The sequence below is a fragment of the Protopterus annectens genome, chromosome 2.part1 (genome assembly GCF_019279795.1).
Source record: "Protopterus annectens isolate FY-2018-M chromosome 2.part1, PAN1.0, whole genome shotgun sequence".
In the NCBI taxonomy this organism is placed as follows: Eukaryota; Metazoa; Chordata; order Ceratodontiformes; family Protopteridae; genus Protopterus; species Protopterus annectens.
The window spans coordinates 1,648,266,973-1,648,281,890 of record NC_056729.1 but is presented as its reverse complement, the minus strand read 5'-3'; the positions used below and the strand labels follow the sequence as shown (position 1 = coordinate 1,648,281,890).

The 14,918-nt window shown below is 46.5% G+C and overlaps 1 protein-coding gene across 3 annotated transcripts in view; it reads right to left on the bottom strand.

Moving 5' to 3' along the window:
* CCHR2.PART1H1orf159 (chromosome chr2.part1 C1orf159 homolog) overlaps positions 1-14,918 on the bottom strand; it is a 603,467-nt gene that overhangs the window by 298,459 nt on the left and 290,090 nt on the right. For all 3 annotated transcript variants that reach the window (XM_044063076.1, XM_044063078.1, XM_044063077.1), the window contains one exon: positions 6,361-6,436. In XM_044063076.1, coding sequence (XP_043919011.1) covers positions 6,361-6,436 — 76 coding nt within the window. The remainder of the gene's footprint in view (positions 1-6,360; positions 6,437-14,918) is intronic.

Sequence of the window (14,918 nt, the reverse complement as noted above, 5' to 3'; positions counted from 1 at the left end):
CACACACACAGAAACCCACACACACACACAGAAACCCACACACACACACAGACAGAGACCCCCCCACACACACAGACAGAGACCCCCCCACACACACAGACAGAGACCCCCACACACACACACAGACAGAGACCCCCACACACACAGACAGAGACCCCCCCACACACAGACAGAGACCCCCCCACACACACACAGACAGAGAGACCCACACACACACAGAGACCCACACACCCACAGACAGAGACCCACAGACAGAGACCCACAGACAGAGACCCACAGACAGAGACCCACAGACAGAGACCCACACACACACAGAGACCCACACACAGACAGAGACCCACACACAGACAGAGACCCACACACAGACAGAGACCCACACAGACAGAGACCCACACAGACACAGACAGACAGAGACCCACACAGACACAGAGACCCACACAGACACAGAGACCCACACAGACACAGACAGACAGAGACCCACACACACACACACCCACAGACAGACAGAGACCCACACACACACACAGACAGACAGACAGAGACCCACACACACACACAGACAGACAGACAGAGACCCACACACACACACAGACAGACACACACAGACAGACAGAGACCCACACACACACAGAGACCCACACACACACAGAGACCCACACACACACAGAGACCCACACACACACAGACAGAGACCCACACACACACACACACACAGACAGAGACCCACACACACACACACAGACAGAGACCCCACACACACACACAGGCGTGAGACCCCACACACACACACAGGCGTGAGACCCCACACACACACACACAGGCGTGAGACCCCACACACACACACACACACAGAGACCCCCACACACACAGAGACCCCCACACACACAGAGACAGAGACCCACACACAGAGACAGAGACCCACACACACAGACAGAGACCCACACACACAGACAGAGACCCACACACACAGACAGAGACCCACACACACACACAGACAGAGACCCACACACACACACACAGACAGAGACCCACACACACAGACAGAGACCCACACACACAGACAGAGACCCACACACACAGACAGAGACCCACACACACAGACAGAGACCCACACACACAGACAGAGACCCACACACACAGACAGAGACCCACACACACAGAGACCCACACACACAGAGACCCACACACACAGAGACCCACACACACAGAGACCCACACACACAGAGACCCACACACACAGAGACCCACACACACACACAGACCCACACACACACACACAGAGACAGAGACCCACACAGACAGAGACCCACACAGAGACAGAGACCCACACAGACAGAGACAGAGACCCACACAGACAGAGACAGAGACCCACACAGACAGACAGAGACCCACACAGACAGAGACAGAGACCCACACAGACCCACACACACACAGAGACCCACACACAGAGACAGACCCACACACACAGACAGAGACCCACACACACACAGACAGAGACCCACACACACAGACAGAGACCCACACACACACAGACAGAGACCCACACACACACAGACAGAGACCCACACACACACAGACAGAGACCCACACACACACAGAGACCCACACACACACACAGACAGAGACCCACACACACACACACAGAGACCCACACACACACACAGACAGAGACCCACACACACACACACACAGACAGAGACCCACACACACACACACACAGACAGAGACCCACACACACACACACACAGACAGAGACCCACACACACACACACAGACAGAGACCCACACACACACACACAGACAGAGACCCACACACACAGACAGAGACCCACACACACACACACACACAGACAGAGACCCACACACACACACACAGACAGAGACCCACACACACACACACACAGACAGAGACCCACACACACACACAGACAGAGACCCACACACACACACAGACAGAGACCCACACACACACACAGACAGAGACCCACACACACACACAGACAGAGACCCACACACACACACACAGACAGAGACCCACACACACACACACAGACAGAGACCCACACACACACACACAGACAGAGACCCACACACACACACACACAGACAGAGACCCACACACACACACAGACAGAGACCCACACACACACACAGACAGAGACCCACACACACACACACACACACAGAGACCCACACACACACACAGACAGAGACCCACACACACACACACAGACAGAGACCCACACACACACAGACAGAGACCCACACACACACACAGAGACCCACACACACACAGAGACCCACACACACACACACAGAGACCCCACACACACACACAGAGACCCCCACACACACAGACAGAGACCCCCACACACACAGACAGAGACCCCCACACAGACAGACCCACACACAGACAGACCCACACACAGACAGACCCACACACACAGACAGAGACCCACACAGACAGACAGAGATCCACACAGACAGACAGACAGAGACCCACACACACAGACAGAGACCCACACACACAGACAGACAGAGACCCACACACACAGACAGACAGAGACCCACACACACACACAGACAGAGACACACACACACACACAGACAGAGACACACACACACACACACAGAGACACACACACACACAGACCCACACACACAGACAGAGACCCACACACACACACAGACAGAGACCCACACACACACACAGACAGAGACCCACACACACACACAGACAGAGACCCACCCACACACACACAGACAGAGACCCACACACACACAGACAGAGACCCACACACACACAGACAGAGACCCCCACACACACACAGACAGAGACCCACACACACACACAGACAGAGACAGAGACCCCCACACACACACAGAGACCCCCACACACACAGAGACAGACCCACACACAGACAGACCCACACACAGACAGACCCACACACACAGACAGAGACCCACACACACAGACAGAGACACACACACAGACAGAGACCCACACACACAGACAGACAGAGACCCACACACAGACACAGACAGAGACCCACACACAGACAGAGACCCACACACACACACAGACAGACAGAGACCCACACAGACAGACAGAGACCCACACACACACACACAGAGACCCACACACACACAGAGACCCACACACACACACAGAGACCCACACACACACACAGAGACCCACACACACACACAGAGACCCACACACACACACAGACAGAGACCCACACACACACAGACAGAGACCCACACACACACACAGACAGAGACCCACACACACACACAGACAGAGACCCACACACACACACAGACAGAGACCCACACACACACACAGACAGAGACCCACACACACACACACACAGACAGAGACCCACACACACACACACACAGACAGAGACCCCCACACACAGAGACAGAGACCCACACACACAGACAGACATCTACACACAGACAGAGACCCACACACACACACAGACAGAGACCCACACAGACAGAGACCCACACACACACACACACACAGACAGAGACCCACACACACACACAGACAGAGACCCACACACACACACACAGACAGAGACCCACACACACACACAGACAGAGACCCACACACACACACACAGACAGAGACCCACACACGCACACACACACAGACAGAGACCCACACACGCACACACACACAGACAGAGACCCACACACGCACACACACACAGACAGAGACCCACACACGCACACACACAGACAGAGACCCACACGCACACACACACAGGCAGAGACCCACACACACACACAGACAGAGACCCACACACACACACAGACAGAGACCCACACACACACACAGACAGAGACCCACACACACACACAGACAGAGACCCACACACACACACACACACACACACACAGACAGAGACCCACACACACACACACACACACACACACACAGACAGAGACCCACCCACACACAGACAGAGACCCACCCACACACAGACAGAGACCCACCCACACACACACAGACAGAGACCCACACACACACACACACACACAGACAGAGACCCCCACACACAGACAGAGACCCCCACACACACAGACAGAGACCCCCACACACACACAGAGACCCCCACACACACACAGACAGAGACCCCCACACACACACAGACAGAGACACACACACAGACAGAGACCCACAGAGACAGAGACCCACACAGACAGACAGAGACCCACACACAGACAGAGACCCACACAGACAGACAGAGACCCACACAGACAGACAGAGACCCACACACACAGACAGAGACCCACACACACACAGACAGAGACCCACACACACACACACAGAGACCCACACACACACACAGAGACCCACACACACACAGAGACCCACACACACAGAGACCCACACAGACAGAGACCCACACACACACACAGACAGAGACCCACACACACACACAGACAGAGACCCACACACACACACAGACAGAGACCCACACACACACACACAGACAGAGACCCACACACACACACACACAGACAGAGACCCACACACACACACACACACACAGACAGAGACCCACACACACACACACACACACACAGACAGAGACCCACACACACACACAGACAGAGACCCACACACACACAGACAGAGACCCCCACACACACAGAGACCCCACACACACACAGAGACCCCACACACAGAGACCCCACACACAGAGACCCCACACACAGAGACCCCACACACAGAGACCCCACACACAGAGACCCCCCCCACACACACACACAGAGACCCCACACACACAGACACAAACACACAGAGACCCACACACACACACAGAGACCCCCCCCACACACACACAGAGACCCACACACACACAGAGACCCACACACAGACAGAGACCCACACACACAGACAGAGACCCACACACACAGACAGAGACCCACACACACAGACAGAGACCCACACACACACACACACACAGACAGAGACCCACACACACACACACAGACAGAGACCCACACACACACACACAGACAGAGACCCCCACACACAGACAGAGACCCACACACACACAGAGACCCACACACACACACACAGACCCAGACCCCACACACACAGAGACCCAGACCCCACACACACAGAGACCCAGACCCACACACACAGAGACCCCCACACACAGAGACCCCCCCACACACAGAGACCCACACACACACACACACAGAGACCCACACACACAGACAGAGACCCACACACACACAGACAGAGACCCACACACACAGAGACAGAGACCCACACACACACACACACACACACACACACACAGACAGAGACCCACACACACACACACAGACAGAGACCCACACACACACAGACAGAGACCCACACACACACAGACAGAGACCCACACACACAGACAGAGACCCACACACACACAGACAGAGACCCACACACACACACAGAGACCCACACACACACACAGACCCACACACACACACACACACAGAGACACACACACACAGAGACCCACCCACACAGAGACCCACCCACACACACAGAGACCCACCCACACACACACACACACACACCCACACACACACACACACACACACACACACACACACACACACAGACCCACACACACACACACACACAGACCCACACACACACACACACAGACACACACACACACACACACAGACCCACACACACACACACAGACCCACACACACACACACACAGACCCACACACACACACACACACACAGACCCACACACACACACACAGACCCACACACACACACAGACCCACACACACACACAGACCCACACACACACACAGACCCACACACACACACACACAGACCCACACACACACACACACAGACCCACACACACACACACACACAGACCCACACACACACACACAGACCCACACACACACACAGACACACCTACTAGAAAGAGGTGTCAGTAAATAATGTTGTAACCAACAATTGCCCCCTACATAAACATCTAACACATCTTGTGGAACACATTTGGGTTGCACAGCTTAAGGTCCTAGTGGCAGTTAGCCTACTACACACAGAAAAACCTAGCCAATTTAGCCACAACTAAAATTTCCTGATTTAGACATTACAGCAGCAGACTTAGACAAGTGTTTGTAGATCGCTTCTTAGGCTGCAAAAAATGCACTTAAGCCAACAGGTAAGAACAAACTACTTCTGACATTTGCTATTAAGAAATACTTCCTGTTTAAAACTGACAACATTTTGTTAATCTGCTGATCAGATGGTTTCACTCATCTTTACAGACTGTCTGAACCATGACTCATGGCCAAATACATATTAAAATACCTGATTTACACTGATTACAAGTGCCATTTTCATCCAAGAAGTCAAAGCAACAGCCATCATGGAGGAGTGGAGAAACCTAAGTGGGGGGAAAAGGAAAAATATTAAGCATACATTACTACACATTAATGGCATATTATTTCTGCAGTTTTATTAATCTGTAGACAAATGCAGTTATGACACCCTACAATGAAAACTAGTTTCTAATGCCTGCCCAGCTATTATGAAATATCAGACATGGTTAACAAAATGTTAGCAGACAGTGACTTCCAAGATGGCTGCACATTCAGTAACAGCTTAATACTGGCTCTCCCAGTGTGAAAACCTCAGAGCACAACTGTGGACTTGCACTTCTGGGTAAATTTCAGTAACTGGCTAGTAAGTGTACTGCCTGGATGCCAGGAAAAAAAGAAACACAGAAAACCTGAAAGAAAATCAGCTACAAAATGTAAGGAAAAACACTGTACTGCAGACGTTCAGCAAAAAGCAGTGCAAGCTCTAGACAGGACTTCTAGTAACCTAGAGGAAAATATCAGACAAATGCACACAGGCCTGATAAATGAAACACTGGCGTATTTCATCTCAAACCAAGTGTCTGGAAAAATGGAAGATTTAAACAGATATTCAGATGAAGTGATAAAATTGCAAAAATAGATGATGAAATGAAGAAACGGCTGGCTGAACAAGAGACTGTTCAAAAATAATAGAATTGGAAGACATAGCACTTTGTACCAGAGAAGCTGGAAGGAACAGACTAAATTTTATGAAAGCATAAATAAGCAGCTGGACTGGTATTCCACAGCATTAGTTGTTAACTAAAAGGGCCCATTGCGCATATGCTCAAAACCTGGATATGAGAAAGTAACCTACACCTTTAAAAGTAAAGATGCAATCCTACCAGCAGGAGGAGTTGATTTTGACAGAACTGTGGCAGAAGGACAATATACTAAAAGTGGGAGGCAGCACAGTGTTTGTGGAGAATGATTACTCACTGTACACCAGGCAGAAGAGAAGTAAATTTATTGCACTATTCAGGAAATGTTAAGCAGGTGTGAGATTCACACTGCTGTACCTAGCCATCTTCAAAATATTATTTTCTGGAGGAGCAAAATAATTTTTTGATGCACCAAAAGGTGAGCAGGAAATACAAAAGTTTGTCCAACAAAAAGTGAGCTGTGAAACAGGAAATTCCGCTTCTTGTTCTACTAGTAATAAAGATCAGAGAGGGACTGTGCCAGTGAAACGTTTTCCAATGTTTCAATGGAAAATGCTTGAGAAATAAAGCACAAAACTGACTAGAAGAATCAACATTATGTTGGAAATGAAGCAGACCGCTTTGGGAAATGAACAGGAATAATACCAGTAACTTGGAAATTGACAAATGTGGGATTACAAAGGAATAAATATAGTGAAACATGGCAAAACAAGAAAATCTGGAAATATTGCACTTTGACTTTATTACATTTGTTTAGGGGACTCTATACCATATGACTTACTTCACGTCATTCATATTAAGAAAAATAGTTTAGAAAATAGGAAGAGGAGGGAGAAAGTTAAGTAAAATAACTTCTTAATAGTAACATTTTTATAATGCTTGATTTTCTTTGCATGCTACAAAGTAAAGTTTCCTCAGTTATTTTTAAGTGTAATGGGGATAATTATATAAACAGGTGCGGGGTGCTCTTCCTCTCTTTCTCCTTCAGTTTTAAAAACTGTGGGCACTGCTATGTATAAAAAAAAAAAAAAGGAAGAGCTTGACAAAAGAAAAACTAATGTACTTTTTCTCATTCTTGCATAGGGGAATGACTGGATTAAGGTCCTTAACTTGATCTAGTAATAACTTTTAAGAGACAGCAAGTAAATGAAAGAGCACAGAACATTAGAGTTTTTTTTTCTAGCAAATAAATGTATGCTTAGTAATTTTCATGTCTCCAGGGAGACGCTCTGATGAAGAGAAATGGCTACGAGATGAATGCCTTCAGAAAACATTCAAGTGTTTTCCCAGCTGGGAGGTCTATAAAGAGAAGACAAAAACAGACAGCACTTGGAAGCATACACTGTATCAAACATCTTGGCATGGATAACATTTTGTTTAAGTTAACCCAAGTCTGAGTGCAGCTGTAAGTTTGGGAGACTTGTTCTTATTGGGAGACTAAAACTTCAATATTTGAAGGTGTATACAGTTGTGTGCTAGTGTTAATAGGTTTTAGGGGAGTATTTTTGAGGGCTTTTAATAAAATAAAAAGTCGTGCAAGATGTGACAGGCTCAAACAGATGCAACAAGAAACAACTGCATAAAAATATCAACCTGCTAAACAGTGTATGCATGTAACAAAAGTTGGATCTAGACAGTTAGAAAAGCTGTTACATAAAATGTGGGAATAACAACTTTTTAACAATGCTTTCTGTAATATCTTTAAATATCAATAGTCTCATAAATACAAAAAAAGAATGTAGTGAACTATACTTAAAAAATGTAGAATGCACATAGCTATGCTACAGGAGACACTTGGGGGAAAAAAATGAAAATGTGAATTTGAGAAAGGTTTTCAGGATGGCTTTTCAGAGGATTACCTGCGACAAAAGGAAAAAAAAAAAAGAGTACTTATATTAATAGCAAGAGAAGCTCCAATAGTGATAAAGGATAAAAAAGATAAGTGTGGTAGATATGCAGTACTAACACGCTACTGGCAAGGGAGGAAGTTTACACTGGCATACATTTATATTCCACCTACAACTGTTATAATGGAGCTTAAGAAAATTCTGGGAGAAATAATCAGCCTTCAGCAAGGAATATTACTTGAAGGTGATTTGATTTGCAGCAGTGAAGTTGCATCTAGGGGACACAACAAAGGAAGGTAGATTTATTTGAAGAAAATTATGAAAATATTTGGCATGCAAGATGTGAATTCAGTACTAGGAGTTCAAAGTGAATTCAAAAACAGGGCTAGGCTAGACGATTTGCATTTCACAGGAACATGCACATTTGAAAGTCTTTATATGCACCCAATAACCATTTCAGATCATGTACCAATAACTAAAATAAAAAGAGGGCAATGAAATAAAAATGAGACACAGTCTCTTTTCTATGTATCTATTGAAAGGAGAGGAATTTAAGGAATGAATAGCAGAAATTATTCAGGAGCTATTAAAGATAATGTCTTCTGAAAATATAGCTAGGGAGTGCAACACAATTAAAGTGGAATTTAAAGCTAGGGTGGAAATAAAAACAAAGGGAGATACAGTTAAGTAACAAGAATTATATATAGGGACTGACAAATGTTAAAGCAAAAGAAAATAGAGGGAATCTCATAAAATGAGGAGGAGCAACTGCAGAATGCCAACAGAAAATAAGGAATTACCACAATAATATGCAGTTTAGAAAGACTATTGAGCAACTGTTTTTTTTACAAACTCTAGAGCACAAAAACTTTCAGTGCAATGACTCAAGCAAAAGAAAGTAGAAAGGGCTGTTGCCAACCTTAGGGAGCCTATAACAAGGAAGAGAACATGAAATCCTGTACAGATTCATAGGTTCATACTAGGCTATCTGCCATGAGAATACTATACCCATTAATTTGCTGTGCCTCTGTCCTGGGATTCTGTTCCATTTTAGAAATATTTCTGAAATTCTATGAAAGTCTGTATAAAGCAGAGAAATATGGAAATCAAGAAAAGGTACAAATGGAAATGTTTATGGAAGAATTAAATATACAATGGCTAGAAAGCAGGTGAGGGTCAATTACTAAAAGTTAGGATAGGAGATGAGAAAAATGGTAATTTATGACCAATCCACAAGAAATTCCCCAAGAATAGATGGCATTCCTGTGGAAGTTTGGAATACAGGAGGGGAAAAAACGGATAAAGATCTGGAAGGCTTTAACAACATTTTAAGAAGAGAAGTACAAACATCCTGGAAGAAAGCAGTGGTAGCTGTAATACCAAAAGAGGGCAACAACCCATCAGATCCAGCTTCATACAAGCCCAATTCAATACTAAACTCCGATTATAAAGGGTTTATGTCTATAATGACTAAAATAATGGCAAACTTGATAGATCTGGATCAATTTGGCTCTGTGGAGGGGAGGCATTTGAAATACCACTGCTGTTCGTGGGTCTTGAAGAAAAAAAATTTGACAGAGTAAGCTGGGACTTTATGAGCAGGGCAATGGAAGTATAGGTAGGTACTAGGCTATTGGCCCTAGGGCCTATACAAGCCTAGCCAAAGAGGTACCCTGGCTTTCGCCACCCAAACAAATTATTTTCCTGTGCCCGTCAAGCAGAACCACAGAAGTGATCCCCGGGGTGAATTTCCTATTACCCATCCAATCAAGATTTTTCTTGAAAAGTGCTAATGAGGAGCTCTGTTTGACATAGATAGGTAGACTGTTCCAGAGTATGGGAAGTCTCTGGGACAGGAATCTATCCCTCCAGCATGTTCTGTTTATTGTGGTGACAAGGTTTAGGTCCCTACAGCGTGTAGCTCGGAGGGATTGGGATTTCTTTAAGTGGAGCATGTCCAACAGCTCTGGTTTGACATAGCTTTGTACGTTAGGCAGAGATTGCCTCTGAGTAGGCGATATGTGACGGAGTAAAGCTGGAGTTTTTTGAGACGGTCTGCGTAAGGCATCTGTTTGAGGCCAGTAATCCTCAGAGGCATTTTTGCAGCCTTTCCAGTTGTAGATGTCTTGTGAGGTACATACCAAAAGGGGTGTTTTACTCTATATGGGCCTAATGAGTGATGAGTAGAAGGGAACAATGACCTCTTTCTGGATGAGAAATCTTCTGTGATGAGGTGTACCACATAGGATTCCCTGACCACTGTGGCGATGTGATTATCAAAGGAAAGACTACTGTCCACCTGTGTCCCAAGGTCTCATCACACTTTCGGTGTAAGTAGACTAACGCCTATGTGGTAGTTCATGGGTACAGAGTTTTTACCAAAGGGGATGATAATGCAATTTTTGGTAATGAGCTTGAGACCATGTCTTTGACACCAGGCATCTGTCTCAGTGAGGCCCTTTGGTAGGATGTCCACATAGTTAGGAGTTTCGATTATGGCTCCTAGTTTGCAGTCATCTGCAAATTTAGTTAGCCAAAGACCTTCTGTGTTAGCCTGTACTTCAGAGAAGTAGATACCAAACAGGAGAGGACCCAGGACTGAACCCTGTGGTACTCCACTCATCACTGGTCTGAAGTCTGACTTGGAGTCAGCTGCTTTCACAGTGTGGGTTCTGTCAGTAAGCCAGTTGGCAACCCATCTTGTGGCATAGGAATTTATACCTAGTTTAGTGAGTTTATCTAAAATTCCAGAGTGGGGGATGGTGTCCAACGCCTTGGCGAGATCTAGATAGGCTGTGTGAATCACCTTATACTCATCTATGGCTTTGGTGACTACTTCAAAGAAGTCTATCCGGTTTAGGAGACATGATCTGCCCTTTACAAACCCAAACTGTGGGGGGTCCAGAGTTTGGAGATCTCCAATGTCTGTTTATGAGTTCCATGATGATACGTTCTATGGCCTTGCAGACTAGGCTCGTCAGGCTAATGGGGTGGTAGTTCCCAGGGACTGTTGTGCCCCTCCCCTTTGTGTAGTGGGATAACTGTCACGGTGTGCCATTCAATGGGCACAAAGCCTGAGATGAGGCTATGATTGAACATGGTACTTAGGTGGGGTGCCAGTTCATTCTGTAGTTCATATAGAAGGCAGCCTGGAATGTTGTCAGGTCCCATGGATGCTGTGTTCTTCGCTTTGGAGAGTGAGTTTTTTTACCTGTGCAGCCGTGATTACAGGAACTTTGCATTCTTCCAGTATAAAGATGGGCCCTTTAGGGGGTGACAGGGGGGTAAAGTTAGCACTGAATCTATCTGCCAAGATGTTGACAATATCAGTTGGTTCTGTATATTTAGTGCCATTGTGCTGTAACTCAGAGCAGATCTGAGTGTTGCCATTGAGATTTTTGACATAGCCATAGACTGCTTTGTGGTTGTCTTCAGTGGCAATTTTGTTTTCATAACTAGCTTTGGAGGATTTTATGAGGGATCTTAGCTCCTTACGGAGGTTGACCAGGGAGTTCCTCCATTCATGGGATTTCACTCTTTTTTGCAACAGTTTCTTTCTTTTGTTGTAGAGTTTATGGCAGAAGACCACCAGATTGGCTTCCTTTTTTTGGAGGATAGCATCTTGGTTCTGTTAGGGATAGCACGATCCATGCACTCGTGTAAGTGCTTATAAAGTGCATTTGTGTAGGATTCACAGTCGTACCTCTATTGTCCATCTGTATGGGTGTCGTGAAGTTTGCCACTTCTGTCTTAAGCGTGAAGTTGGCTTTGCAGAAATTTTTTTACGGTTGTTTTCCTAATGGGGGTGGGAGCGGGATGTGGATGTCTAGGGTGATTAGCTTGTGGCCGGATCTGACCAATGAGGAGCTGACCTCTGGTGTTGAACACCAGTCACCCATGTTGGTGAGGACCAGGTCTAGGATATTGCTACCATGGTGGGGGTGTAGATAAGTTGATCCAAGGTGTTGGAATTGATGATTTCCAGAAAACGTTGAGAAAAACAGTTGGTACATGAGTAGTTTTCCCAGTTAATGGTCGGGAAGTTGAAATCGCCCATTATTAGGGTGTTGGGTTGTACCTTAATATTTTCCAGTGTATCAAGGAGAGAGGAGTGGGAATCCTGGGGCATGGTGGGGGGTCTGTAGCAAACTACAATCTGGATTGCGGTTTTGCCCAGAGTTAGTTGAACTTTGATAATCTCAGATGCATTATGCTGAGCAACTAGCTTGGAGGTGTGGAGATCCTTAATGAATATGGACACGCCTCCACCTTTAGTGCTTCGGTCGGGGTTTGGTGGCCGAAAGGTGTGGTATGAATTATAGCCTGATAATGCAGGGGTGCTCTCTGGAGCTTTGAACCAGGTCTCAGTCACTGCACAGATGTCAACGTTCTCCATTTTATGGAGTGCCTTGTGTGCATTTTGAGGTTTAGACTTCTAGCATTGAGTTGCATTACCCTCAGATTTTGCTTGTTTGTACCAGTTACAGTGGTGAATTTGTCATTTGAACCTTGCCTAAAAAAGGCACTGTAGGGGTGGCAAGAGCCTTTGCCAGTATCCGGAATCCCAAGGGTGACAGGTGCAAGCCATCTCTGGCAAAGCAGCGTGGTCTGTCGATCATGTCATCCCAGGCAGACAGATACTGGATTCCCTTAGAATGACACCAGAAGCTTAGCCAATTGTTAAAGTCAATCATTTTGTCCTTGTATTGTGGTGTCATTCTGGGTGATGGCAGGATGCTACTCAGGGCTAGGGTCATACCGGCCTGGGCTACAAGATCAGAGAGCTCCTCCATGTCTCTTTATGTAGTCCAGGGAGGCAAGTCTCAGGTCATTCACACAAACATGGACAATGACAGAGTCATATTTGTACTTGTTGTGGAGTGGCTTGAGTGCGTGCACTATGTGGCGGATCCTGGCACCTGACAGTAACTTTTTCCTTGTTTAGCCTGGTGAGTGGAACATCAGTGCGTCTGACTATAGAGTCACCTATGACTAGAGTGTTGGATACGCTCTGCCTTATGGGCTGTAGTTGAGTGGCACACTATGTGGGCTATGTCATTTGGGTTGTGTTGGGGGTGGAGGTTGCTTGCATTTCTGCTTTGGAGGTCTCTGTTTGGGCAGATTTGCACAGAGAGCCTCTGCGAATGTAGGTGTGTGTTTTGTGCTTGTGTGTGTGTGTTTTGGTGGTGTAGGTTTTGAGGGACTATGTGATGAGTGTGGTGCGTTTACCTTCTCCTCTTGACTGTCTAGACCAGTCTTTGAAGAAAGCTTTGCTTCCAGTTTGGCTATATAATTGCATCTCTCACAGGTCGTAGTGTTGGGTGGTAGGAGGAGAGGGTTGTCCGTTTAGATGAGGCAATTGCTGCAAGATGCCCAGATTCATCAGGTAGACATGAGAAAACACCAGGAGCTGACCTTTAGACATGCCTGAATAGGTGCTTATTTATTAAGTACTAAAAACTGTTTTCCTCTAGACAAGTGATAAAGGTTGAGTGCTGTAGTAATTTGTAACTTATTTAGTGAGTGCTTGCAATGAGTTCTGAACAAGTGCTGAGATCAAAGAAACAGAAGAGTGCTAAAACTAAAAAGCTGGCCAATTGCAAGGGAAATTTTGAAGAACAGACTTTATGGTGCCAGGAATAGTTTAACCCCAGTTAAGTGTGGGGGGGGGGGCTTAGGAGCTCACAAACAGTCTTGGACACAGCAAATATCTGACCTGCCAGAGGAAAGGGGGAAGCAAGCTTAGAATTTTCCAGTAAAGTGGAAATGGAGAAAGCTGGGACAGAAGTCTTTGCATTCCCTGATAAAATTATTACACGAGGGATCATAGGTGAAAATTAAAGTGGGTGGGTTCCTCTCTGATAATTTCTGCTTAAGCAGAGGAACCAGGCAGGGGTGTCCTCTTTCCCCTTTATCTGCATTACATTTTGAATCGCTGGCAAAGGAAATAAGGGACTCAGAAATTCATGGTAGTCAAGAAAAGTTAGCTCCATTTGCAG